This window comes from Glycine max, chromosome 14 (genome assembly GCF_000004515.6).
Source record: "Glycine max cultivar Williams 82 chromosome 14, Glycine_max_v4.0, whole genome shotgun sequence".
NCBI lineage: Eukaryota > Viridiplantae > Streptophyta > Magnoliopsida > Fabales > Fabaceae > Glycine > Glycine max.
The window spans coordinates 41,982,631-42,008,777 of NC_038250.2; the positions used below are offsets into that span (position 1 = coordinate 41,982,631).

Below are 26,147 nucleotides of genomic sequence, written 5' to 3' on the forward strand. Positions count from 1 at the left end.
CCCTCATCCAATGGCCCAAGTATGAGGCTTACAAATTGTTCAATTCGTATCAGTTTTATAGAAGAATAAAATGGGAATCGCACTGATGTGCTGGTGCACGTAGCAACAATCGTCAATGTATAGTCATTTAGCTGGTATTACTAGTGTAGTCCGTGACTGTATAGTCCTTGTTTGTACATGTTTGTTTTATTATCTGTCATACGGATTGGACTTTTTATATTCTTTATGGACTGGACTTTCAAATTTTATTGACTGGTCTGGACTTAGGAGGTTCTTTATTAGATGTCATTTTGGACTCAATGCAATTTAAGGGACATGCTAGGTGCACCCAGCAACATTGCTGGTGCACCCAACAATTAGGTGAATGGGCAAAATTGCCCTTACGTTAAAAAAAATAATTTCTTCTTCTGGAAGAAGGTTCTTCCGGAAGAACAATTTGTGTTCTACCGGAAGAACCTTCTTCCGGAAAGCTTCTGGAAGAACCTTCTTCCGGTAGAATAATTTGTTCATCCGGATGAACAATTTGTTCTACCGGAAGAACCTTCTTCCGGATAAGTTACCGGAATAACTTCTTCCGGTAGCTTCTCTAGAAGAAGGTTCTTCTGGTAGAATAAATTGTTCTACTGGAAGAACCTTCTTTCGGAAGAAGGAATTATTTTTTTAACACAAGGGTAATTTTGTCCATTCACCTAATTGATGGGTGCACCTAGCATGTCCGACAATTTAATTGAATACTTGGATTCAAAATCTACGAGAAAGTCCACAATTGCACTGTCAATTTCAGACTATTTAAACATTTATTTTTAGAGAACTACACCTTATTTTCAAATTCCATGTATTTGGAAGCTTCGAACCAGCTAAATAAAAATTCTTCACAATTTTTTTTACACCGGAATTTGAATTCCTAAAATAGCCCCCATAAGGTCAGAACCAATTACAGTGGTATATACCAACTTTCGCTGCAAAACAACCAACAAAATGAAAACCAAGTGGTTTCGGAATATCCCTCCCCCCCCCACAAGCAGCTTCTTAATGTTTAATATCCTCCTAAGATGCCCATTAATGCCAACCTTCTTTAAATAGTAAATTCCATCACTTGAGGAATTCATCATACAGGAGGTAGTATTACAAATAAAAAGCGTTTGGTCAGAAATAGGGAAATATTTTGCAGAACAAAACTCTCTGTTCCTACCGTGTCAATTCCACCATAAGCAGAATATCAGTCACACATGTGATTCGACCATCCAGTGTTACAGGTGAGAAGCAACTGCGACAAAGAGGACAAGTCGAGTAGCTGATTTAACAAGCCTTATATTATATCCACCTCCAAATGTGTTAAGGGCCAATGAAGGAAACTAAAGAACACAAGTTTTATGCATTATCCCTGCCCTTATACTTACATAAGCTCTTTTAATGAGAAGTTAACGCTACCCAAAATACTAGATAAATTTTATATGAAGCAATACTCCCCAAACGCACACAGCATATCATGACCAATTTTTGCCATCAACGCACCAATTGGGCACAAAAGCCAATTGAACAAGCACAACAAAACAATGAATTACACTGTCATCATACAATCTACAATACAGAATGCAGCGTCTTCGTTGTACACTTACGATTATCACCAATTTGGAATCAAGTATGCAGCAAATTGACTGACTAATATCACCAATTTGGATTCATCTACGCAACCACTATAAATCTTTAATGCTTTAATCCCAAAATTAACAATGCTTTCTTGCAAATACTCTCTTAATTACAAACCAAAATGAAAATCCAATTGATCAATACATATTTAATATATTCAGCATTATATCATCTTTCAGTCCAACTGATACTGAAAAATAGAACTAACTACATTACAAAATCAATCAATCAGCATAGACAAATCCTCCAGATAAAACACATAATCAATCATCACCAATAAACCATCCCAGAAACCTTAGGAAACCAACGATGTGACTACCAAACATCTCAAGGTTTTCAAATGATACCAATTTAAGGCAAATTTTCCCATTTGGAGTAGTTTTACAAACTTTTTCCCCAGATGGGGTCGTTTTTGAAGTATTTCCGCGAGGGGGCTCTTTTGGACGTAAAACGCATGCATGGCCCAAGCAAACCGCTAGTGGGACTGGCGGGTTCGCTGTTGATGAAGGACTTGCCACTGCGAATGGCGATATGCACATGCAAGCTGAAGAACTCGGCACTTGGAATGGCGACATGCACACAGCAAGGGGAACCGCCAGTTTGACTGGCGAGTTCCCACCACGTAGGCTCAGGGCTATAGGCGTCAGGCCATGCAGGTGCATTAGAGGCGCAGGTGCAGAGGTCAGGAGGGAATCGCCATTCTCATTGGTGGGTTGGGCTTTGCGGGAATCGCCAGCATGGCTGGCGAGTTGCTTTAATTCAAATTTCCTCCATTATAAAAGAAGAAGCTGGATGAGTTCCACAGCTGCGCTTGCATTGCTTTCTTCTTCTTCTTCATATTACTCCAGTACATTGTGAGGGGTTTTTATATAAGGAAAGATTTTATAATGGATATATATATATATATATATATATATATATATATATATATATATATATATATATATATATATATATATATATATATATATATATGTTAGGTTAGTTTTAGTTAATTTGATAATATTATTTTTTAAAAATTTTGTAAATTAGTATAGTATTAATTGTTTTATATATAGATATGCTAAGTTTGTTGATGTTAGGTGAAACTTTTAAATTTTAAGTAGTGCGTTCAAATATTAATATTATTTGTGTTATATGTATATGTTACAAATTTTAGTCGGTATATTATTATTATTATTTGTACGTTAGTTGCAGTTGATTTATTAATATGATTTTGTTAAGATTTTTAAAATTTGTATGTTATTATTTGTGATAAAATTATTTGTACGTTAATTTTAGTTGTTATGTTATTATTATTTGGTTTAGATTTATTACGTTTGTATGATATTATTTGTATTATATATATGGTATTTTAGGTTTAGTTAGAATGTGAATATTATTTAGTTTATTTAATTATAGTTTTTATTGAAATATATGATACTTTATTAATTTTATATATATACATTGTTTAAATTTTTTATTCCATAGTAATTTTTTTATTTATTACCATTTTTTGTGTATAATATATGTTATTTAATTTAAATTTTAATAATTTGAAAAAAATATGGTAATTTATTTAAATTTATGTAGGTATTTTAATATTTAATTTTTTTATTTGTAGAGTATTCTAGTTAGTAAATTAAGTTTTGTTGTGTTAAATTTATGTACGTGTTTTATTTTATAATTTTGTTATGTACGTATTTTAATTTGGTCATTTATTTAAATTTATGTTGGTATTTTAATTTTTAATTTTGTTATTTGTAGAGTATTTTAGGTAGTATTTTAAGTTTTTTTGTGTTAAATTTATGTACGTGTGTAAATTTTTAATTTTGTTATGTATTTTAATTTAGTCATTTATTTAAATTTTTGTAGCTATTTAATTTTTAATTTTGTTATTTGTAGAGTATTTTAGGTAGTATTTTAAGTTTTGTTGTGTTAAATTTATCTACATGTTTAAATTTTTAAATTTGTGTTATGTATTTTAGTTTGGTTATTTATTTAAATTTATGTAGCTATTTAATTTTTAATTTTTTTATTTGTAGAGTATTTTAGGTAGTATTTTAAGTTTTTTTGTGTTAAATCTATGTACGTGTTTAAATTTTTAATTTTGTTATGTATTTTAATTTGGTCATTTATTTAAATTTTTGTAGCTATTTAATTTTTAATTTTGTTATTTGTAGAGTATTTTAGGTAGTATTTTAAGTTTTGTTGTGTTAAATTTATGTATTTATTTAAATTTTTAATTTTGTTATGTATTTTAATTTGGTCATTTATTTAAATTTTTGTAGCTATTTAATTTTTAATTTTGTTATTTATAGAATATTTTAGAGCATTTATTTAAATTTGTGTACGTATTATTATTTTTAATTTTGTTATTTGTTCAAATTGATGTATTTTGTTATTTGTTCAAATTGATGTATTTTGTTATTCGTTCAAATTGATGTATTTTGTTATTTATTTAGATTTTAATTATGTGGTATGTGTATTTAATTGATTTTTTGTAATAGTTAATTATTTTAATGTAAAATTTTTGTTGTCAATTTTTGGTATTATATTTTATTTTACAGTATCAATGACATCTTCATCGTCATCTTCATCTAGTATACACATTAAGTCTGGTCCAATAGATGGAGACGTTTTATGGATGCAAGCTAAACATGTTTCAGAACATATTTGGAATGGGGAACCAGACAGAAAATTACACATTAGATGAGTTGTCCCCATCTATCAAGGACATGAAGAAATATCAGAAGAAATTATTCCTCTGCTTCGACAATCTGGATTTTATTGAATAATGAAGATGGGGTACCTAAAAATAAATTTGTCATTAATTACAGCCTTGATTGAAAGATGGAGGCCCGAAACACACACGTTTCACTTGAGATGCGGAGAGGCTACGATTACTCTTCAAGACGTGTCAATTTTATTAGGTCTTCGTACTGACGGGGCACCATTAATTGGTCAGACTAATCTTGATTGGGCTGAATTGTGTGAAGAATTGTTGGGAGTCAGACCACAGGAAGGTGAACTTCAAGGCAGTGTGGTCAAATTAAGTTGGCTAGCTCACCATTTTTCACAAATAAATATCCATGACGGTAACGTAGAACAATTACAAAGGTTTACCCGTGCATGAATCCTCAGATTCATAGGAGGTATTCTATTTGTTGACAAAAGCAACAGTAAAGTTTCCCTAAGGTACCTCCAATTTTTACGGGACTTTGAACAGTGCAACACGTATGCATGGGGACCTGCCGTGCTTGCTTATTTATATAGAGAGATGTGCAGCGCTACCGATTACAAAATTAAATCAATCGGAGGTATGTGCATCTTAATCCAAATGTGGGCATGGGAATGCTGCACAACTTTGGCTCCAAAGAGAACTCCTCCTGTAATAGAAAATAAACCACTCGGACACAGGTTAGTTGTTTTAAAAAAAATCATTTGAAAATAATCAATAATGTAACGCGTCGCCACTAATTATTTCATATTATTTTTGTAAGTGGCTGCGACGTGGAAACCAACATATTGGCAATGATGATCTAATAGTTTTCCATCGCAAATTGGATATCATGAAACGACATGAGGTAAGAAGATTATTATGTATTCGTTAAATAATAAATAAAATGTAATGTTTAAGTCAAAATTAACAATTGTGTTATTGTATGCAGTTTCTGTGGGAGCCTTACACAACAACTGTTATGTCGATGTTGCCTCCCATTTGTTTGGTTGGTAGTGTGGCGTGGTGCCACTCATTTGTTTCCATGTTGTAGAGTGACACCAACCCGATAGAGTGTTGCGACAATTTGGAATGCAACAACCTATTCCGGAGTCTCCTTCGTAACCACAGAATATCCATGGGCTAACGCTGAAAGGCAAACAAGATGAAAATTGGTTCCAACTGTTAGCCCCAATGATCAGTCAGTGGAATAATCGAACTGAGTTTAGCGTCGATGTTTATCCTCGACAGGAGGGCCTGTTGAGTTTTAACTCCGATTACATGGTCTTGTATAAGCAAAAAAAAAAAGATGTTTGTCGACCCAAACAATGCAAACACAGCTACATTGATATTTATTTCTTTTTAAATATTTAACTTCAATTTATTTTTTAAAGCATCGACATTAATTTCCTGACCCTAATAATTGCAGGGTGAAGTTGTGGAAACATTGCAGTATATGGTGTCACCACAAGGGCGGAACACATGGACAGTTGATGATCTCGTGCCTTATGTGAAGAAGATAACGATTTTATCCGAAGAGCAAGAGATGATCACTGAGCCTGTGACACATGGTCCAGCATCAGAGCGTCGATTTCCCCCACAACAGTTTCACATGCTTCAGTCAAGTGTTTAAACTCGAGGTTTTGACAGACGAAGGGAGATTGTTCAAGCGGAAGATTTTTCCCAACAAATGGAGCAGCGTGGCCATGGAATGTATTACACGCCATTAACATTTTCTCAGTATCCTTCGCAGATGTATCAGTATCCTTTCGAAGGTCATGACACTGATATGTCTGCAAGCGAACATTCATTTGGTGGTGTTGCGGAACACATCCTCATTTTTCATGGCCGACCATGACCCCTTCGCAGCAACATGATGCCCCAATGGCAACACCTAATGCCCCATTAGCTCCGCAATGGAATGTACCCGGAGCAATACCTGATATGGGTGACTTATTAGGTGTTGATTTGCGTCATGAGTTTTCTGCTGAGGCTGAGCAACAAGGGCGGAGACAGCGCGCAAGAAGAAATCCTGATCGTGAAGCCCGAAGGTGGGATCGACCATATGGCACATCCTCACGCCATCACGGACACCATAATGACTGATTTTGATGTCTCTATTTAAAATTTTTGTTGTATCTTTGTAATTTGAATTTCACACTTATTTTATGGTATCTCATACTACTTGTTATGGAATTTGTTATGTAATTTCATTTTCAATGACTATTTGTTATGGAATCACCATCACGGACACCATAATGACTATTTTTATGTCGTGCATCAAACTAGAATAATAAATAAAGTTATAAAGAAAAATTAAAGTAGACAAATGAATAAAGTAATGGTAGTAACTAACGACAAACACCAATTTCAACTTCTAAATGTAATTTTATTTCATTACATGCATAAGTTTTGGGTTTTTCCACCAAACGGTTTAGGGCTTAGGGTTTAGGATTTATGGTTTAGGGTTTAGGTTTAGGATTTAGGGGTTAGGTTTAGGGTTTAGGGCTTAGGGTTTATATTTTAGGGTTTAAGGTTTATGGGTTAGGTTTAGGGCTTAGGGTTTAGATTTTAGGGTTTAGGGGTTAGGTTTAGGGCTTAGGGTTTAGGAGTTAGGTTTAGGGCTTATGTGTAGGGTTTAGGGTTAGTGGTTAGGGTTAGGGTTTAGGTTTTGGGGTTAGGGGTTAGCAGTTAGGTTTAGGGCTTAAGGATTAGGGTTTATGGTTAATGGTTAAGGATTAGGGGTTAGGTTTTTGGGCTTATGTGTAGGGTTTAGGGTTAGTGGTTAGGGTTTAGTTTTTTGGGTTAGGGGTTAGCAGTTAGGTTTAGGGCTTAGGGTTTAGGGTTTATGGTTAGTGGTTAGGAGTTAGGGGTTAGGAGTTAGGTTTTTGGGAGGTTTAGGGTTTAGGGTTAGTGGTTAGGGTTAGGGTTTAGGTTTTGGGGTGAGGGTTTAGGGTGTAGGTTTTGGGGTTTGGGTTTATGTTTATGTTTTTAACTAAGTCCATAGTTCATCATTGTAGATATTTCTCCTTTAGTATCAATTTGAATACCCTTAACTACAGCATTGGACTCCCCACTTTCACTCAACCTAGGTTTCGGGTTTAGGGGGTAGGGTTTGGGGTTTAGGGCTTAGGGTTTAGGGTTTATGGTTTGGGTTTAGGGTTTAGTGTTTAGTGTTTAGGTGATATGATTTGGGGTTTAGGGTTTATGGATTAGGGTTTAAGGTTTAGGGTTTAGGGTTTACAGATTATGGTTTTGGTTTAGGGTTTAGTGTTTGGGGTTTAGGATTTAGGATTTATGGGCTAGGGCTTAGGGTTTTGGGTTAGGGGTTATGTTTAGGGCTTAAGGTTTAGGGTGTAGGTTTTAGTCTTTATAGTTTAGGGTTAGGGTTGATGTTTTTGTTTTTAACTAACGAATTCATTGAACCCCATAAATAAGTAATGTATAGAAACCAAAATGTTATTAACTAACGAATTCATTGAACCCCACAAATTCAATACATTGAACAGAACTTAAACAAATACAAGTCACTCGACTAAGATACATAAATCAATGATTTGAACAACTCTCATGCTCAGATTGCATTGGACAGCGACGCCTGTTATGCCCTTCGGCTCCACATTTACTACAATTTTGTCGGTGCTCAGATGGTTCGACCCAATCCATCTCATTCCTTATCCTTGTTGATTTTGGCCGACCTTTCGCACGAATTGTAGTTGGGTCAGGGATAATTGTCCATGCATCATCAGAAGGAGGAATAGCCGCTTCATTCCCAAGAGGCCACCATTGTGCGGAGTAAGCTTTTAAGATGTGCTCATTTGTGTAAACAACATCTATATATTGGTAGTAGTTCATGCTCACGTAACCACAAGCTGCAATAATGTGTGAACATGGATAGTGAAGCGCAGAATACCTTCCGCATTGACAATGATGACCATTCAAGTTAACTGCCCACTTTTGTCCGCCACGTTGCGTTATAGGGTTGAAGCTCTCCTCTACTTCAAACCTTGTGGAGTGGATATCATACACGCGAACGATGTGTGTACAAGCCTGTTCTTGATTTTTCCTCATTTCTTTAACAAGCTTTAAACAATATACTTGTCCTTCATTTAACTGTCTTTGGGCTTGGCGGCCACGCTCAACAAAGTACTTTCGACACCTACTGTACATTGATTTGACCAATGTTGTTATGAGAATGTTGCGACAATTCTTTAAAACCTTATTGATACATTCTGAGAGGTTGGTTGTCATGTGGTCATATCGACGTCCTTCTCTATCATAAACCATCGTCCATTTTTCCTTTGAAATGTGATCAATCCATGTTGCTATGGCTGGACTCAGTTGACGAAATTTTTCTAAATTTTGATCAAAAATGTGCTTGCAAGGAGTGTAGGCTACATAAAATTAGTTATGAATAACAATATTAAGTATATATGAAAGTTAAATAAACGTGACCATCAAATAAGAAATCTTACCCAATTTCTTCAACATTTCTTTTTGTTTGGCATTATTAAATTTTCGATTGAAGTTGCTTGCTATGTGTCGCACACTGTAGACATGATAACCGAGGGGAGGTTGCCAACCAAGTGCTTCGTTAGCGACAACAGACTTTATACTCGCGTGTCGATCATATATTAGACAAATACCATTTTTATCTGTGACGTGTTCACGCAAGTGTGCCAAAAACCATGACCACGCTGTCAATGTCTCACCTTCGACCACCGCGAATGCTAGAGGAAGGACACCACCATTTCCATCTTGTGATGTGACCATTAAGAGGGTCCAACGGTATTTGCCGTACAAATGTGTGCCGTCAACTTGTATGATTGGCTTACAGTACTTGAAAGCCTCTTTACATTGGCCAAAAGTCCAAAAAACCTATGAAACGGACGGTGTTCGCGACTAACCATATTCCAAACGATAAAATCGTCATGTAGTATTTGAAAATACGATCCAGGAGAATGATTTTGCATGTGTGTTAGCCACGAAGAAATTTTCGCATATGACTCATCCCAATCGCCATATTCAATAGCAATGGCTTTCTGTTTCGCCAACCAAGCTTTTTTGTACGACACCTTGTACGCAAATTCACTGTTAATCCTCTCTTGAATCAATGAAATTTTTATCGATGGATCTTCTCTGATCATGCCTGTCAATAGAATAATAAAATTTAAATGACAATTAAGGCTAAACAATAACATAATATGAACATAAAATACGTACCTACTACACAAGTGGCAATTAAATCTGAATCAAGCTTCTCGTGATCTTGGGTCATGGTCATATTGAGACATGTGTGTGGTCCACCCCATTGAGTGACTTTCCATGAATCAGTTTTTTTAGATAGAATTGCCCTCATATAGAAAGGGCAAGGACAATCTGCATTTTATTCAAGCAACAAACGACATACTTGTCCCATTTGCTTTCAACCACTTTGAAACTTTGATGCACCTTCATAACATATTGTTTGACTACATTCTTGACCGCATCTTTACTATCAAAATCTATGCCAACATATAATTCTTGGCCAACATTAAAACTGGATGGCATCTCCAAGCCGCAAATGTCCTCCTCATCAGGATGACTCTAGTTGATATTATTATAATGCAAAACATCATTCCAAAATAGATTCTGAATTCCTTGTACACCTTATAGTCCAAAAAAAATTCAAATCATACTTATTTAGCATTAAATACAATTGTCATCAAATAATAAATGTATTAACGTATTTTTTAAGAGGAAATTATACCTTCTGCTGGGTGAACAATTCTTACTAGTTGAATCATGTCGGTGACTTCATTGTCTGTATCAGATATACCGTCAACATTGTCATCTTCGTCTAAAGACTCTTCAACGTATGAGTTAGACACAAGATAATCATCATCATCATCATCATCATCATCTTCGTCAACATGTAAATTGCTCATATTTGTTTGCGGTTGTGTCTCATCATTAGATAAATAATTTCCACAAGATGTAAGCGAATTTGCAGAATGAAACATTGAACCACCAGCCACATCCTTTTCTATGTACAATTCTAGAACTGACATTTTTGTTGTTGTTTAAAACTTTCCAGCATCGTTTCAACGTCTCGTCATCACAAATTTTGCAAGGCAATATATTTTCCTGACACTAAAAATCTACAACTGATAGCAGAAATAATTTCATTATTTTGTAACTTTACCTTGTCTACAATTTTTTTTTCAAAGCACTAAAACTAATTCCACGTTTAATCTGAATCGTTTTTTTACTGCCTTCAAATATTACATCATCATTATCTTCATATACCCTTCCATTGAAATACAACACTGTTATAACCGAATTCATCGTGTACCTACAAAAAAAATATTTTAATTAATTAATCATAATAAATTCAAAATAGTAAAGTGTAATCACAATAAGTCTCTATAACACAATTTGACATTAAAACTTTATTCTATAAAAAAATTATTAACTTTAAATATTTTTTATGGTAAAAACTTAAAAAAATAAACAATTCCAAGGTAGTAATTTTAAAGCCCAAATAAACCATAAATAAAGTTAGTATTATTTATAAATAATTCATTTTCACAATAATAACTTCAACATATGTACTTCAAATAAATATAATGGAAAAAATTAATTTTAAATACCGTTCAAGTTGAATGCTCATAAAATAAATTTACTATAACTTTATATTAAAATAAATTTCCACACTCAAAATACTTCAAATAATTATGATGTTACAAATTTTTTTACTTTCAGACACTTTTGACAATACACGCTTAATCAATTTTTAACACTAACGAAGTATTAACACCAACCTAATCTAATTAAAAATATACTAAAAATTTCATATTTACCAAATTTTTTCGAGACTCAAATATTTTCTTTAAATAAATATCATGACAAATTTCTTCTATTTTATACACACAAACAAGCATATAACATATAAAACTAATTTAATTCAAAAATTATTAAAAACTATACATTCAAACTGCTCTAAAAAATTACTTAAAAAATATTTTATAATAAAAATTATTTGACTGAAAATTACCAACCTGATTCAGAAATTTATGCCTCAACAAATAAATTTCAAACCTTATGCGCACAAATTTAAATCTCAAGAAATGCTTACAGTTTTTGAAAACTGGAATATAATTTTGAACACACAGCAACAATACTTCTGAGAACTAAAATGTAGTTTTGAACACACAGCAACACTGAGATAATTTTCGAGTATATAAAGGCCCTAAATCGTCATCTCCAATGGCTATTTCCTTCGCCCTAAATCGTCAATGGCAGTTGCAACTTGCCAATGACAGTTGCAACTTGCCTTTTGGCCTGTCCTCTGAAAAAGGCAACCTGCCACCTGAAAAAGCAAGTGCCACAGGCCTACGAACACAGTACCTGGAACTCGCCAGTTTGACTGACGGTTCCCATTGGCACGTATATCGCCACTCGCACTGGCGATTTCTTCAGCTTGCATGTGTATATCGCCATTCACAGTGGTGAGTCCTTCACCAACAGTGAACCCGCCAGTCCCACTGGCGGTTTGGGTGCTGCATGCATGCATTTTACGTCCAAAAGAGCCCCCTCGCGGAAATACTTCAAAATCGACCCATCTGAGAAATAAGTTTGTAAAATTACACCAAATGGGAAAATTTGCCACCAATTTAAACTATACACAACCAAATTAAAAACAGAATAAAAGTTATATACACGGGAAATTAATTACATTAACATTTTCGTCCATCAATAAAGTCCACTTATTCTATCGCTCTCAGAATTTACCGACCTTCACTAATAGTTCAACAGGTTGACCCCAAAGTGGTAATTATCTCGAATCCTTCGTCGTGATAACTTCAACAACATATAAGAAAACGAGAAAAATAAAGGGTTAAAATCGCAAATGCAACCAACTTCTAAGCGGCGCTAACACTACTCACCTAAAGACTTTTTCACCTGCACCAAACAATCTCCCAATTTTACCAACCACGACTCATCTCAACGAAAATAAGGGAGACAACTGTCTAAGGAAATTAGGTCTCTTTGGGTTTTCGGGTTTCTAAACTAAGTTTTTAATTTCGCATTTTGGACAAAGCTCTATATATTGGGGTGAAGGTGTAAATTTGTAAACAGGAACAATCACAATCGTCAAAATTTTAATTAATAAATCTAACGGTAAATTTTTTTACCCTACCGGTGATGCCGGAACTTGCCGACTTCATCCTAGAATGCGTTAAAGACCATGTAGTTTTTACCGCGCATTTGGGATAGGTGTCCTTCGTGCCACGGGCAGTTTTTTTATCGTGCCATGGGCATAGTCTCCGGTGGGCATTAGTTTCAGTTTTTACTGTGGTTAATTTTTTCTTTACTTTCCTCGTGATTAACAATTTCACAGAGTTAACTATTAATCAGACTATCAAAGTAATTAAAAAAGAGATAGTATTGGATTACAAAACTATTGGGTATTTTTAGGATAACTTTAAAAATTATTTTTTTTCAATAATTTATATATAATTTTTTGTTGTTGTATTTAATTATAATTGGAAACAATTTTTAATTTGGATAAATTTGTTGAAAAGTAATTCTAAAATAATTAGAGTATGTAAAAGAGATGGATAATCAGATAATATATCATAACTACACTACCATAGTCGAAAAATCCGGATAATGGTAAGTAAATGGACATCTGATTTTACTTCTTTTTTTATCTTTTTAAATAAATCTTTTCACTTTGTTATCCCGTATCCAAATTAAAATTTAAGTTTAAATTTATAAAAGTTTAAGAAATAGTATTTAAGAGGAGTTAAATATATAAAAATAAAATAAAAATTGGAAACTTGATAAAAAATAATATACATTTTTTAAAGATGTTATCATTTAATAGTAGAAACTCAGATTTATAAAGGTTAAACACACAATTTAGTCCTTATAGGTGTACTGAATAAAAACTTAGTAAACTGATCCTTATACTTTCAAACGCTATCAGTTAATTTGATTCCAGGCATTACATGTTGTCTCTAACGTTCCTATGTTGATTGTTAATCCTCTTATACATTCTTAATTTAATCTTCTTAAGTGTAGCTCTTTTTTAATTTGGTCTCAACACATGTTGAAATGCATAAGGGGGTTAATTAACGTCCATGTAGGATCGTTAGAGACGGTGTCATGATGGTAAGGCCTAAAACTAGTAATATTTATACGTATAAGACTAATTTAATAAGTTTTCGTGTATAAGGACGAAATTGAGAATCAACGACATGTATAGGGATTAAATCATATATTTATAAACGCCAAGAGTTAACATGACTAACTAGTAAATTGTAAAATTTATAATTTTATTTTAAAAATACCTTAAATTTTTTAGGAAAAAATGTCATATTGCAAATTTGTGTGATAAAAAGAGAATTGGATAGCAAATCCCTCGTATATAGCCATTTTAAAAATTGGAAAACATAAGTTTACTTTTATTTTGAGTGCTAATCCTCTAAAGTAAAATGATATAGTAATTAAACGATTGATTTGTGTAACACTTAAATCATAGATCTGACCATACTATATTCATTTTTCATATACACCTACACTTATTTCATTACATTTACCTTATTATTTTTTCCTCTTTTCCTACTTACCTTTTGGAGCATTTCACATTCAATGATAGAAAATGAAGAAGGAATCTTTATCCCTGGTTTTCTTTTATTTTTTTTATCAACGGAAATTAAAATATTGTCAAGAATTTTATAATAACTCATGCATTATACCGAATTAACTGAGTTAAATTTCCGTAATTTATTTCTACGCTTTTGTAATTTCATCCATTTTTTTAGTTTGGGGCCAAAATTTTACTGATCGAGATGCAAAAAGAAAAAGAAATATACAATAGCACAATCACCACAAATAATTTAATGAAAAAAATGTGTCTAAATTATTGTAACAATTGTTTAATAAATAATATTACTCTATTTAAAAAATATCGAAAAAATCTACAATGTAAGACATATAAATAATAAAAGAATAAAATTTGTAAGTGATAAAAATGTGTAAATTTTGTATAAAAAAACACATGAATAATATTATTTGAACGGTAGTCACGTGTGCAGGGCAGAACGGTTGCAGATCTTGATGCCATGTTCTTGAAAAAAAATGCAATAAAAAGGTTAATGCCGTCTATGAAATGAGGAAAAAAAATAATAAAGTAAATGAAATGGGATAAATGTAGGTGTGTATGAAAAAGGAATATAGTGTGGTCAGGTTAATAACTCAAGTGTTTAACTAACGAATAATTTGATTACTTTACCAAAATTACTTAAGAGGATCTACACTCGAGTTTTGCTACTTATAATGGTTTAGAAAATATTCCACCTACTTTAATGGAGCCTTGCTTCTTCTTTTTTATAGCTATGGAACCTTGATTAAGAAATCCAATTACAAATTGATTTATAATTCTAAGGAATCAATTATTTTTAAATACAGAAACTTATTTAATTATTTTTAAATAACTCAGGTAATTAAATTAATTTAAATATTACTGTGGTGTGTGACTCAAAATCACAATTGACACAAGTGAGAAGACTTTAAGAGATGTTGTCATAATTAAATTCAGTTATGATAACTGAATTGGTTTTGGCACCAAAGCATAGCTAGTGTGTATATATATATATTCTTGATCATGTAATGTAGGGGTGTGGTTTTAAGAGACTGAAAACAGAGAAGCTGAAAAAAAAACTGCAAAAAAATAGAGAGTTCAATAGAGAAAGAGAGCTAGGTGATTGAGAGAGGTTTTGAACAAGAGAAACAAGAGATATCAAAGCTAGTTGCTGCTTGTATTGAACTTATAATTTCATGATCAATGTGATGATGAGGAGCTGTACTTTCCCGTGGATGTAGGCACATTGTCGAACCACATAAATCTTTGGGTTCTTGCTCTGTAGTGTTTGTTTGCTGTGTTTTTGTTTTTTTTTCTTCTTTTTGATCTTGTGCAGGTTTTAAGTGAAGCAGAATTTATATAGAAGAACCAACAAGTGGCGCCGTCTGTGGGGAAAAAAATCAAGATCAAGAAAGATGGGAACAACAAAGTACGATATTGAGAAGTTTTCAAGAGAAAATGACTTTGGGTTATGGAGAATCAAGATGGAAGCAATCTTGATTCAACATGGCTGTGCAGAAGCTCTTAAAGGAGAAGAAAGGATGTCTGAATCTCTAAGCTCAAAGGAGAAATCAAAGATGATTGCTAAAGCCAGAAGTGCAATCATTCTATGCCTTGGAGATAAAGCTTTAAGAGAAGTTGCAAGAGAAAAGACAGTAGCCTCAATGTGGCTGAAACTGGAGTCATTGTATATGACAAAGTCCCTTGCAAATCGGCTATGCTTGAAGCAACAACTGTACACCTTCAAGATGACAGAGTCAAAAACAGCCACTAAACAATTGGTTGATTTCAATAAGATTCTTGATGATTTGGAAAATATTGAAGTAAAGCTTGAAGAGGAGGATAAAACTCTCTTGCTTCTGAATTCCTTACCAAAATCCTTTGAATATTTCAAGGATGCAATTCTTTATGGCAAAGATCAAGACATTACCCTAGAAGAAGTCCAGACCTCAATAAGGACCAAGGAGATGCAAAAACAACAAGCCTCCAAATTTGAGGATAATGGTGAAAGCCTGAATATTTCAAGGGGAAGGAGTGAAAAGAAGGGAACAAGAGGAAAGAAGTCCAGATCAAGGTCAAGGGATTCAAAGAATGGCCAAAAAACAAAGTTCAAATGCTTTAATTGTCACAAAACTGGTCATTTCAAGAAAGACTGCCCAGACAAGATCAAGAAAGGATCTTTGGACTCTTCTGATATAGTTGAAGCCTCTGAAGGTTATGAAAGTGCAGGTGTTTTAGTAGCTTCTAATACCAAAACACAAACAGAATGGATTATGGAATCTGGATGCTCATATAACAGCAGCCCGAGAAAGGACTATTTTGAAACCTTTGAACTGAAACCAGCAGGAGCTGTACTGCTAGGAGACAACTACCCCTACAAGGTACAAGGCATTGGAACTGTGAGATTGAAGATGTTTGATAATAGAGAGTATCTACTGAAAAATGTAAGGTACATTCTAGAACTCAAAAGAAATCTTATTTCCATAAACATGTTTGATGATCTAGGATATTCAACTAGAATTTTAAATGGTGTTCTTAAGATTTCAAATGGATCTTTAATCATAGCTAAGGGTAACAAGAATAAAAGTAATGGCTTGTTTATTCTTGAAGGTTCCACCATTGTTGGACATGCATCGGTAGCTAGTAATACATTGATTGATAAAACAAAACTTTGGCATTTGAGATTAGGTCATGTTAGTGAAAGAGGATTACATGAACTTGAGAAACAAAATTTTTTAGGTGGTGATAAACTAGATAAACTTGAATTTTGTGATCATTGTGTTCTTGATAAATCGCACAGAATAAGCTTTGGCACGGGTATTCATGTTTCATCTAGGCCTTTTGAGTATGTGCATTCAGATTTATGGGGACCATCTAGAGTGAAAACTCATGGTGGAAGCTCATACTTTCTCACCATCATAGATGATTTCTCAAGAAGAGTATGGCTATATGTTTTGAAAAATAAGTCAGAAGCTTTTCAAAAATTCAGAGAATGGCATACTTTTGTTGGAAATCAACTTGGTACAAAATTAAAAGTTTTAAGAACTGACAATGGCCTGGAGTTTGTTTCAGAGCAGTTCAATGAGTTTTGCAGGAAAATAGGCATCAAAAGGCATAAAACAGTCCCTCACACTCCACAGCAGAATGGTTTGGCAGAAAGAATGAATAGGACCATTTTGGAAAGAGTGAGGTGCATGCTTCTAAGTGCAGGACTGCCAAAGACCTTTTGGGGAGAAGTTGCAAATACAATAGCATATTTGATTAATAGATGTCTATCATCAGCCTTAGATTTCAAGACACCAATGGAAGCTTGGAGTGGTGAACCACCTGATTATTCAGGATTAAAGGTGTTTGGATCAGTGGCCCTTGCTCATGTTAAACAAGGAAAGCTGGATGCAAGGGCTGTAAAGTGTGTTTTCATTGGCTATCCTGAAGGAGTTAAAGGGTACAAGCTGTGGAAATTGGAACTGGGTGAGACAAGATGCATTATCAGCAGGGATGTGACCTTTGATGAGAGCAAAATGGCAATGCTAAGTAAGGAACAGAAGAATAACAGCTCAAGTAGTGAGAATACCAATTTTGAGGTGGAGCATTCTGAGATTTCAGATCATGACAGCGGAAATGTGATTGATCACTTTGATCAAGCAGAAGTTGGAGATAATGAAGAGCTGGCTACTCAGCATGACTTGTCCAATTATCAATTGACTAGAGATAGAGAAAAAAGGGTGATAAAGCCTCCAAAGAGGTATGGTCATGCTGATATTATTTGCTATGCCTTGAGTGTTGCTGAGGAGATTCAAAATTCAGAACCAAAGACCTGGAGGGAAACAATTGAAAGTGAAGACAGCCAACTGTGGCTTCAGGCAATAAGTGAAGAAATGGAATCTTTGAGAAAGAACAAGACCTGGATACTTGTGGATCAACCCAAGAAGCAGAAGGCTGTTGGATGTAAATGGATTTTCAAGAAGAAAGAAGGCATTCCAGGAGTAGAAAGGCCTAGGTTCAAGGCAAGATTGGTAGCAAAAGGCTTTACACGGGTTGAAGGAATTGATTACAATGAGATTTTTTCACCAGTTGTGAAGCATTGCTCAATTAGAATCATACTTGGTTTGGTAAATCAATATGATTTGGAACTTGAACAACTGGATGTTAAAACAGCTTTTCTCCATGGAAATCTAAAGGAAACCATTTACATGAACCAGCCTGAAGGTTTTAAAGAAGGGGAGAACAAGGTGTGCCTGCTGAAAAAGTCTTTGTATGGACTGAAGCAAAGCCCTCGAATGTGGTACCTGGAATTTGATGAGTTCTTGATCAGATATGGCTTCATTAGAAACAAATAGGACAACTGTGTATATATCCTGAAAAATGGGAAAGTATGTGTTCTTTACCTTCTCTTGTATGTGGATGACATCCTCATAGCAAGTGCTGATAAGGAAGAGATTAGAAAACTCAAAGAAAACTTGAACACAGAATTTGAAATGAAAGATCTAGAGTCAGTTAGAAGAATACTCGGGATTGATATTCATAGGGATAGAGCAAAGGGTGAACTATTCCTATCCCAAAGCAATTACCTCAAGAAAGTGGTGGAAAGGTTTAGGATACATCTAAGCAAACCTGTTAGCACACCACTTGGTCATCATACAAAGCTATCTGTCATTCAAGCACCAGAAACAGCTGAAGAAAGGTCTAAAATGGATCAAACACCCTATGCCAATGATATTGGAAGCATAATGTATGGAATGGTTTGCAGCAGACCTGACTTGGCTCATGCTGTAAGTATTATAAGCAGATTCATGGGAGATCCTGGCAGCGCACACTGGGAAGCTGTGAAGTGGCCACTAAGGTATCTAAATGGATCTTTGAAAGCTGGATTAAGGTACAAGAAGACAGCACATGAGGCAGCAATCACAGGCTATGTAGATGCAGATTTTGCAGGAAATGTAGACACAAGGAAATCCTTAACAGGGTATGTGTTTACTTTGTTTGGTACAACAATCAGTTGGAAAGCAAATCAACAATCAGTTGTTGCTCTTTCAACAACTAAAGCAGAATACATGGCCCTAGCTGAAGGAGTGAAGGAAGCAATCTGGCTTAAAGGTATGATTAATGAACTTGGAATAACACAAGCTTGTGTCACAATTCATTGTGACAGTCAAAGTGCCATTCACTTAGCAAATCACCAAATGTACCATGAGAGGACAAAGCACATAGATGTGAAACTACACTTCATCAGAGATGTAATTGAATCTGAGAAGGTGAAGGTGGAGAAAGTTTCAACAGAAGAAAACCCGACTGATATGTTCACAAAGTCCTTCTCTAGTGTCAAGTTCAAGCACTGCCTGGACTTGATCAATTTCGAAGATGCCTAAAGCAAATTGGTAGGAGTGCAGCCCTGAATCACAAGGTAGACACTTGCTGATTTGGAGTCAAGGTGGAGATTTGTGGTGTGTGACTCAAAATCACAATTGACACAAGTGAGAAGGCTTTAAGAGGTGCTGTCATAACTAAATTCAGTTATGATAACTGGAGTGGTTTTGGCACCAAAGCATAGCTAGTGTGTATATATATATTCTTGATCATGTAATGTAGGGGTGTGGTTTTAAGAGGCTGAAAACAGAGAAGCTGAAAAAAACAACAGAAAAATAGAGAGTTCAATAGAGAAAGAGAGCTAGGTGATTGAGAGAGGTTTTGAACAAGAGAAACCAAGAGAGATCAAAGCTAGTTGCTGCTTGTATTGAACTTATAATTTCATGATCAATGTGATGATGAGGAGCTGCACTTTCCCGTGGATGTAAGCACATTGCCAAACCACGTAAATCTTTGGATTCTTGCTCTGCAGTGTTTGTTTGCTGTGTTTTTGTTTTTTTTCTTCTTTTTGATCTTGTGCAGGTTCTAAGTGAAGCAGAATTTATATAGAAGAACCAACAATTACTAATTTTGAAATTTGTAATATCGTATCATCGAAAAAAATAAAGTGATTTCATAATTCATATTATCACTGAACGAATCAACAACACTATCACTTCATTGCTCTTTAGTAAGCTACACTGAAAATTGACCCCGCACAACTACCTCCAAAGGCATTGTGCAAAAGGGTGGGTCAAAGGAACAAAAATATAAAGAGATACATGTAACAAGAGAGGTCTATGTCACATAATACCAAGTATAGACTATAGTTGAACCAAAAATATATCATCATATCCTCCCACACCCAAAAACAAAAAGCTGGGAGGTATGCATACCAACACGTGAATTAGTTAGTTGGCTTTCTGTTGAACCCATCAAACCTAAACTAAGGCACTCCAAACAGCTCCATCCCCTTCACCACACTTTGAGTGCACATATTTGATCTTCTCTACCGACTTGCAGATTCCACTACAGCTCCAGTCAAAGGATGCAACACATATGTTACCTGCTTGTGCCTTCCACTCACAATCTACACAAACATGTTGGTTAGGTATAATGTTTCATGGGAAGACACCAAAATACATGAACTTTTCAGAATTTTCACTTTTCAGAATCCATACCTGGAGGAGTCCCACAGCACATACTGCGGTCATCTATATGTTCAACTTCCAGACCTATGAACCATGCACCAAGTGACACATCTTCATTGGCATATTTGTGCAAAATTGGCCTGCAATCACAATTAGGATCCCCATTAAACTTGGACTGATCCATGAGCTAGAATAGAAAACACTTTTAACTTAACTGTAAAAATTTCTATTCTACTTTTTTAAATGGCGGCACTATAAAGTCTAGGATGGCATTTAATTTCACATTAAAAAATGTTTCTTTGTATATAAGCGTCATTCTAGTGAGTGCGCAAGAATTAATCTTGATCATATATGATTATATATAAATGATCCAAATTGTTTTACTTAAATCTATTCATGCAATATAGTTGTATGGTCAAGATTAGCTCCTCTGGTCTCAATTATAGATGACTTAGTAGTGCATGGAAAACTGTATCCATACTGGTTAATGGAAATGTAGGTGGCTAGATCCTTAGAGATTGCATATATCTGCCCAGTTGCATGTCGGAAATATTTGTTCCCCTCTTCTCCAAACTTCCAAAACTCAGGTTCATGATATTTAACATCCCTACAATAAGAAACAAAATCAGATAACTACAAAGCCACAACGAAGAACATTGAAAGGGATTGGGCTCATTCAAAAATACAAGTCCAGTGGAATTACTTTCGAGAAAGAACAGGTCCAGATTTCATACATCCAACATAGACCCTTGGTTTGGAACGATGACGAGCAAGGGTTGTTGCAAGTACACCTACATGGCAGTAGTTGTTACTTGTTAGAACAAAACAAACCTTACTTGTGAGGGGAATGTAAAGGAGGAAACTGGTGAAGGAAACAATGGCACAGAAACACAACAAAAATGTTAAGAATATTGAGACAGCACATACCTAAATTAACATGGACATCATCATCCACTTTGACATAGAACTCAGCATCCCATTTTGCAACTGCTGTAGAAAAGAATGTTTTTGTCTTTGCAGACAATTCATGATACCCTTCAGCGTGTTCCTTGAAAATAAATGAACAACATTGTAATCCTGCTAGATTATCTGAATTTATCTTGATTAAACAGTTCTAATTATATGTGTTACCAGGCGAAGGAAGTCTTTGTGCTGGGCTTCTTCTGAATCAATAGCTCGATCTAGAATGCTGTTAGAAGTTGCACTGGGACAACCACGGCAATATCATTCATGTCAGTTCCATTAAGAGTAACTATGCATCCCATTTAAACATATCTATTTTCAATTAGTGTAATAATAAGACATGTTGTGTTGGGTTCTTAAGAATGATGATTTGGAGAAAAGAATCAGAACATCCCTATGGTCAGAATTTACTATTCTGCATTTATTTTCATTTTTTTCTTGGCAAAGGTAACAATAGCCCCTTCTGCTGCCAGCACAGAGCCACATCACAAAGGTGGTTTATAATTGAAGGCTAAGAAATTGAATTTCTAATTACAATCCTTCTGCCTTTAGAAATATCTAAATTAAGCGAGAAGAAATTTGTTTCTCCATGAATTTATTAACAATTGAGACCTCACAAGCCCAACCATATCACAACGTGTGTTGTATTGTGAAGATGCTTTTAACTTCTAAGATTTCCAAGTCCAAACTTTGGACATTATATTCTAAGTACAAAATTGATGAAACGAGTGATTCAGATTCAAGTTACTGAGATGATGAGGAGCAAAAAATGGAAAGCTGGATTCTTCTTACTTAGAGCATGGATCATTAATACCAAGAATTGGACCATCACACCCTAAACCCATTATGTACACAAACTATGTTCCTTGTACTCCACGGTCAACAAGGTCAACTCCTAGGAGGACTTACGTGAAAATTATAGTGCTACAGAGAATTCTAGCTTACTTTTGTCAAATGATTTCCAATAAAGACGAGATTTTGAAATCATGATCCCTAACATTACTGAATGTTAATATTCAAAGAGAACATAAGCATTAAGAATATGCAATCAAACTTCATAGGAAGGGATATCTTCAAACAGATATGCTGTCAAGAATCTTTGATGAGTTTCATCATTTACAATAATGGAATACAGGTACACCATTTCATCTCAACATTAGATTGAGTGATTGACTTATAAAGAAAATTAAAGGATTACAGAGGAATTCTGCTGCAATTTGTAACTGTGTCACCAATAATTGTTTTTCAAGGAAAGGATTAAAAATGAAGATCTATGTAGCCAAGTTGGTTGCTCACTTTATGATCTAGCAGTCATATAAGAGTGTAATAGAGATAAATTTGTTAGATCAAACAGTAACTATCTTTTTGTGTTATCATAACAAAAATAGTAAAAAATGTGTTTCACAGAACAAAAGAAACTTCAAATGGCTTCACATTGTATGGAATTATTATGGATAAAGCAATAAATTCATTAGTCACTTAAGGCATTATTATAACACTCTCCTGATTTACCCCATAATTTATTTTGATGATAATTTCATGTACTAACATAATCAAAATCATACAAGAAAGTACCTGTGACCAATCATGAATCTGATGACAATTCCCTTCTCGCGTTCCAATTGAAGAAGCTGTTCACCTGATCAAGAAGAGGAGCCAAAATTACAGCTTGTTAGAATTTAGTCCATCACCATTTAGATTAGATTAAAACAGTTTCTATCAGAAACACATGATACCTTGAGGCATCCAAGTCTCTCTAACCGAATCACGCCGCTTCCTGCTACTGAAGGCAGTGTTTATGCCAATCACTACAAACACCTTCTTCCTTGGTGGGCCTTCAGTGGTTACCCCCGAGGCCAAGGTGTTATTCGAACCATCCGAGATCTCGGGTTCTCGTGTACTCCTTGCTGCTGCCAGCTCCATCTGAAGCATGGAAACTTGCTTGTCTAGAGATCTGACACCCCTCCAAAGAAAAGCAAACACCAATCATTCACCAAACACTTCAATTGCAACATGCAAGCTAATCTAACCAAAAAGGAACATGTTCCTCTTAGCACTCACTGAATGGCTTCATGGGTTTTGTACACTTTACTCATTACATCCTCATCCTGCACAGGCTGCATGTGACACATTCAAAAACACCCACATAGATTTCAAAATCAAAGAACATAATTTAAAAAAAAAAGTGAAAATGGAACTGAAAAAATTCACTATGAATAAAACATACCTTTTTAGTAGCACAATCCCCTGACACCACTTGTAGTTCTTGCTCATGTCGGTGATTTGACAGTAACACCCCGTTAGATTCTGGTGGTTCCCACATCCTGAAAAGTAACAACGATGTTGTTGTTCAGAAATCAACACAACCACAAGCCATAAGAATTTGAACTTGGACCAACAAAGTGAACACACAGACCCAAGTTTCAAAGTTCAGTTTCATACAAAACTAAAAAAGGAAAGTACACAGAACACGAATCCAGAACTGAGATGAATCATATAAGAAAAAGAGTAAAGAGAAAATGTTAAGAGATTAAGATAGAGAGACCTGGTTGTTATGAGCATTCCAATAAGGAAGGAAGATACAGAGAAAATTGGAACCCATTTTGCAGAGATCTTCTTAGAGGTACGAGTCTTCATATTGGCCCTCTGTGTCTGTGCCTGTCTATGATTATTACGACTTACAACACTTTTTTGTTGTTGTAATAATGATAACAGAGTGGTTTTGTGGATATTTATATTAGAATCACATTAGTAGACTATTTGAAATTTGAATGTTGCAGAATGGTAATACTTTATGAACAAATAATAGTGCTCTTCACACACAAAAGTAAGTTAGTTAGTTTATTTAGAATTTAATTTATATACAGTGATAGTATCTTAAAAAATAGTTATAATAAAAATTAAAAAATTATTATATATGACAATTTTTTATTGACGGGTAATATTAATTTTTTTTATTTTGTTTTAATTTAAATAACAAGTATTTTTAATCTACTTCATCATAGACTAATCTTATTCATAGTTGATAATGACTACTAATTTAAGAAAATTTTACTTAAAAAAATAAAATACAAATAATATTTTGTTAAATAGATTCTTACTCACATTTAAACATAATATAACTTTTAACTCTTTATTTATTATTATCTTACGTAATATTTATTTATTTATTTTTCTTAAATTAGTTTGTATAATTAGAAACATTTTTAAAAATTAAGACGGTGTAATAATAATATCTTAAGTCTTAATCATGTACGTATTTTGTGAAATTGAGAGACATAGACGAGTCGTTGAGATTGTTAGGCAAAGTTGACATGCAACTTGGACTCGTAAGAAATGGCGTCTCTTTTCTCGCCAATCACGCCTTCAGTGCTCCTCGTAGTCGTAGATGGAAGGAACTTTGTCAGTTGAAGCAAAAGAAGTTCGTTATGGAACAAAAGCTCCATATTCATTCACTTATTTTAACTTCAATTTATATTGCGTCTCCACTTAAATTAGGTTGTGAAAGAGGTATAACTTATTATAAGGGTGTTTTGGCTGCACTAATCTTTGTTTTCATATGCAATTTTTATAAGCCAAGTACAGAGAAATGAATAAGGATTTGTTCATGGCTTTGTGAAGAAGAAAAAAACGTGTTAACAATGAATTTTTTGACAATTTTTAATTAAGATATGGGGGAGAGGGAGTAGCAATTTAATTAGTTACACATTATTTAAACGATTAAATTACATGTGTTTCATTATATTTAAAGAAATTACATGTATATTTATGTTTTTTTTTTTAAAGCTACACATGTATCTCTTAGGAGTTAAAAAAATTATACATATATTTCTTATCTTAAAATCTACATAAACCTTTTCAATATCATTTAAACATTTTTCAATAATAAATTATGTGTATTAATAATTTTGATTAAAAATGTTAAAATATATTTTTCTTTTTTATAAATATAAAAATGTTCGAAATCTTTCACTATAAAAAAATTATTTTTCATTTTCATAAAATTATTTTTTTTTCAAAAATAATTTTAAATTAATTAAACTTATATCCAAACCTATCAATATGTTAGTTAAAAAAACATAACATTGTCTACAATAGCATACACATGAGTCAAACTTAAAATATTTAAATTTTACAAGGAGAAAAAATAGACAAAAAAAATTATAATAACAAATTTTGAATATTTTTATAGAAAATGAAAAATATATTTTGATTTTTTTAATTAAAATTGTTGACATGCATTACTTGTTGGTATTAAATACTTAAATGATATTTAAGCAACTTAGGTAGATTTTAAAAACAAAAGAAAAATATGTTAAATTTCTTAAACTTTAAGAGAAATCTTCTCCTAAGAACATTTAAGTTTTAAAAAAAATATATATCTAATTTCCTTAAACACGAGAAAGACATGTGTAATTTATTCCCTTTCATTAGTGAATTTTGGAATTTGTGTAGACTTTGTGGGAAGGCTCTAAGCCTGTATTGTGACCAAATAAAGACCCTGCGAATCAGGGAAGTAAATGTCCAATCGCTACACGGAAGCAAGTAAATGTCCAATTGCTTAAACATTTTTTTTTACAGCAAGAAAAAAATATATTATGTCCCTGAATTTTTCGTAAATTTTAAATTGAATTTTTAAACTAAAAAAATATAATTAGATCATTATCTTCTGTAAAAAAACTCTTTTTTGAGGCAATCGTCTGTAACT

The 26,147-nt window shown here is 33.7% G+C and overlaps 1 protein-coding gene across 2 annotated transcripts; it reads right to left on the reverse strand.

Moving 5' to 3' along the window:
* Positions 1–19,978: 19,978 nt before the first annotated feature.
* Positions 19,979–24,215, reverse strand: LOC100804402 (beta-1,3-galactosyltransferase 7). 2 transcript variants are annotated; one of them, XM_006596246.4, is made up of 11 exons: positions 23,985–24,215; positions 23,667–23,763; positions 23,501–23,556; positions 23,176–23,393; positions 23,015–23,078; positions 21,608–21,680; positions 21,404–21,524; positions 21,180–21,267; positions 20,958–21,083; positions 20,507–20,616; positions 19,979–20,415 (listed from the first exon to the last, which is right to left on the reverse strand). In XM_006596246.4, the coding sequence occupies exons 1-11, from the start codon at positions 24,074–24,076 to the stop codon at positions 20,267–20,269; spliced, it is 1,194 nt and encodes a 397-aa protein (XP_006596309.1). In that variant the 5' UTR covers positions 24,077–24,215; the 3' UTR covers positions 19,979–20,266. The 2 variants fall into 2 exon arrangements, with proteins under 2 accessions (XP_006596309.1, XP_025981350.1); XM_026125565.2 differs by having other exon boundaries at positions 23,176–23,402; positions 23,985–24,148.
* Between the last annotated feature and the right edge of the window lie 1,932 nt (positions 24,216–26,147).

Excerpts from the sequence above, each read along its gene's own strand:
- LOC100804402 (XM_026125565.2), bottom strand. The coding sequence starts at position 24,076 with ATGAAGACTCGTACCTCTAAGAAGATCTCTGCAAAATGGGTTCCAATT. Across the intron at positions 23,557-23,666 it reads GGGATTGTGCTACTAAAAAG|CCTGTGCAGGATGAGGATGT; the intron begins GTATGTTTTATT and ends TGTCACATGCAG. Across the intron at positions 23,079-23,175 it reads AGAGACTTGGATGCCTCAAG|GTGAACAGCTTCTTCAATTG; the intron begins GTATCATGTGTT and ends CTTCTTGATCAG.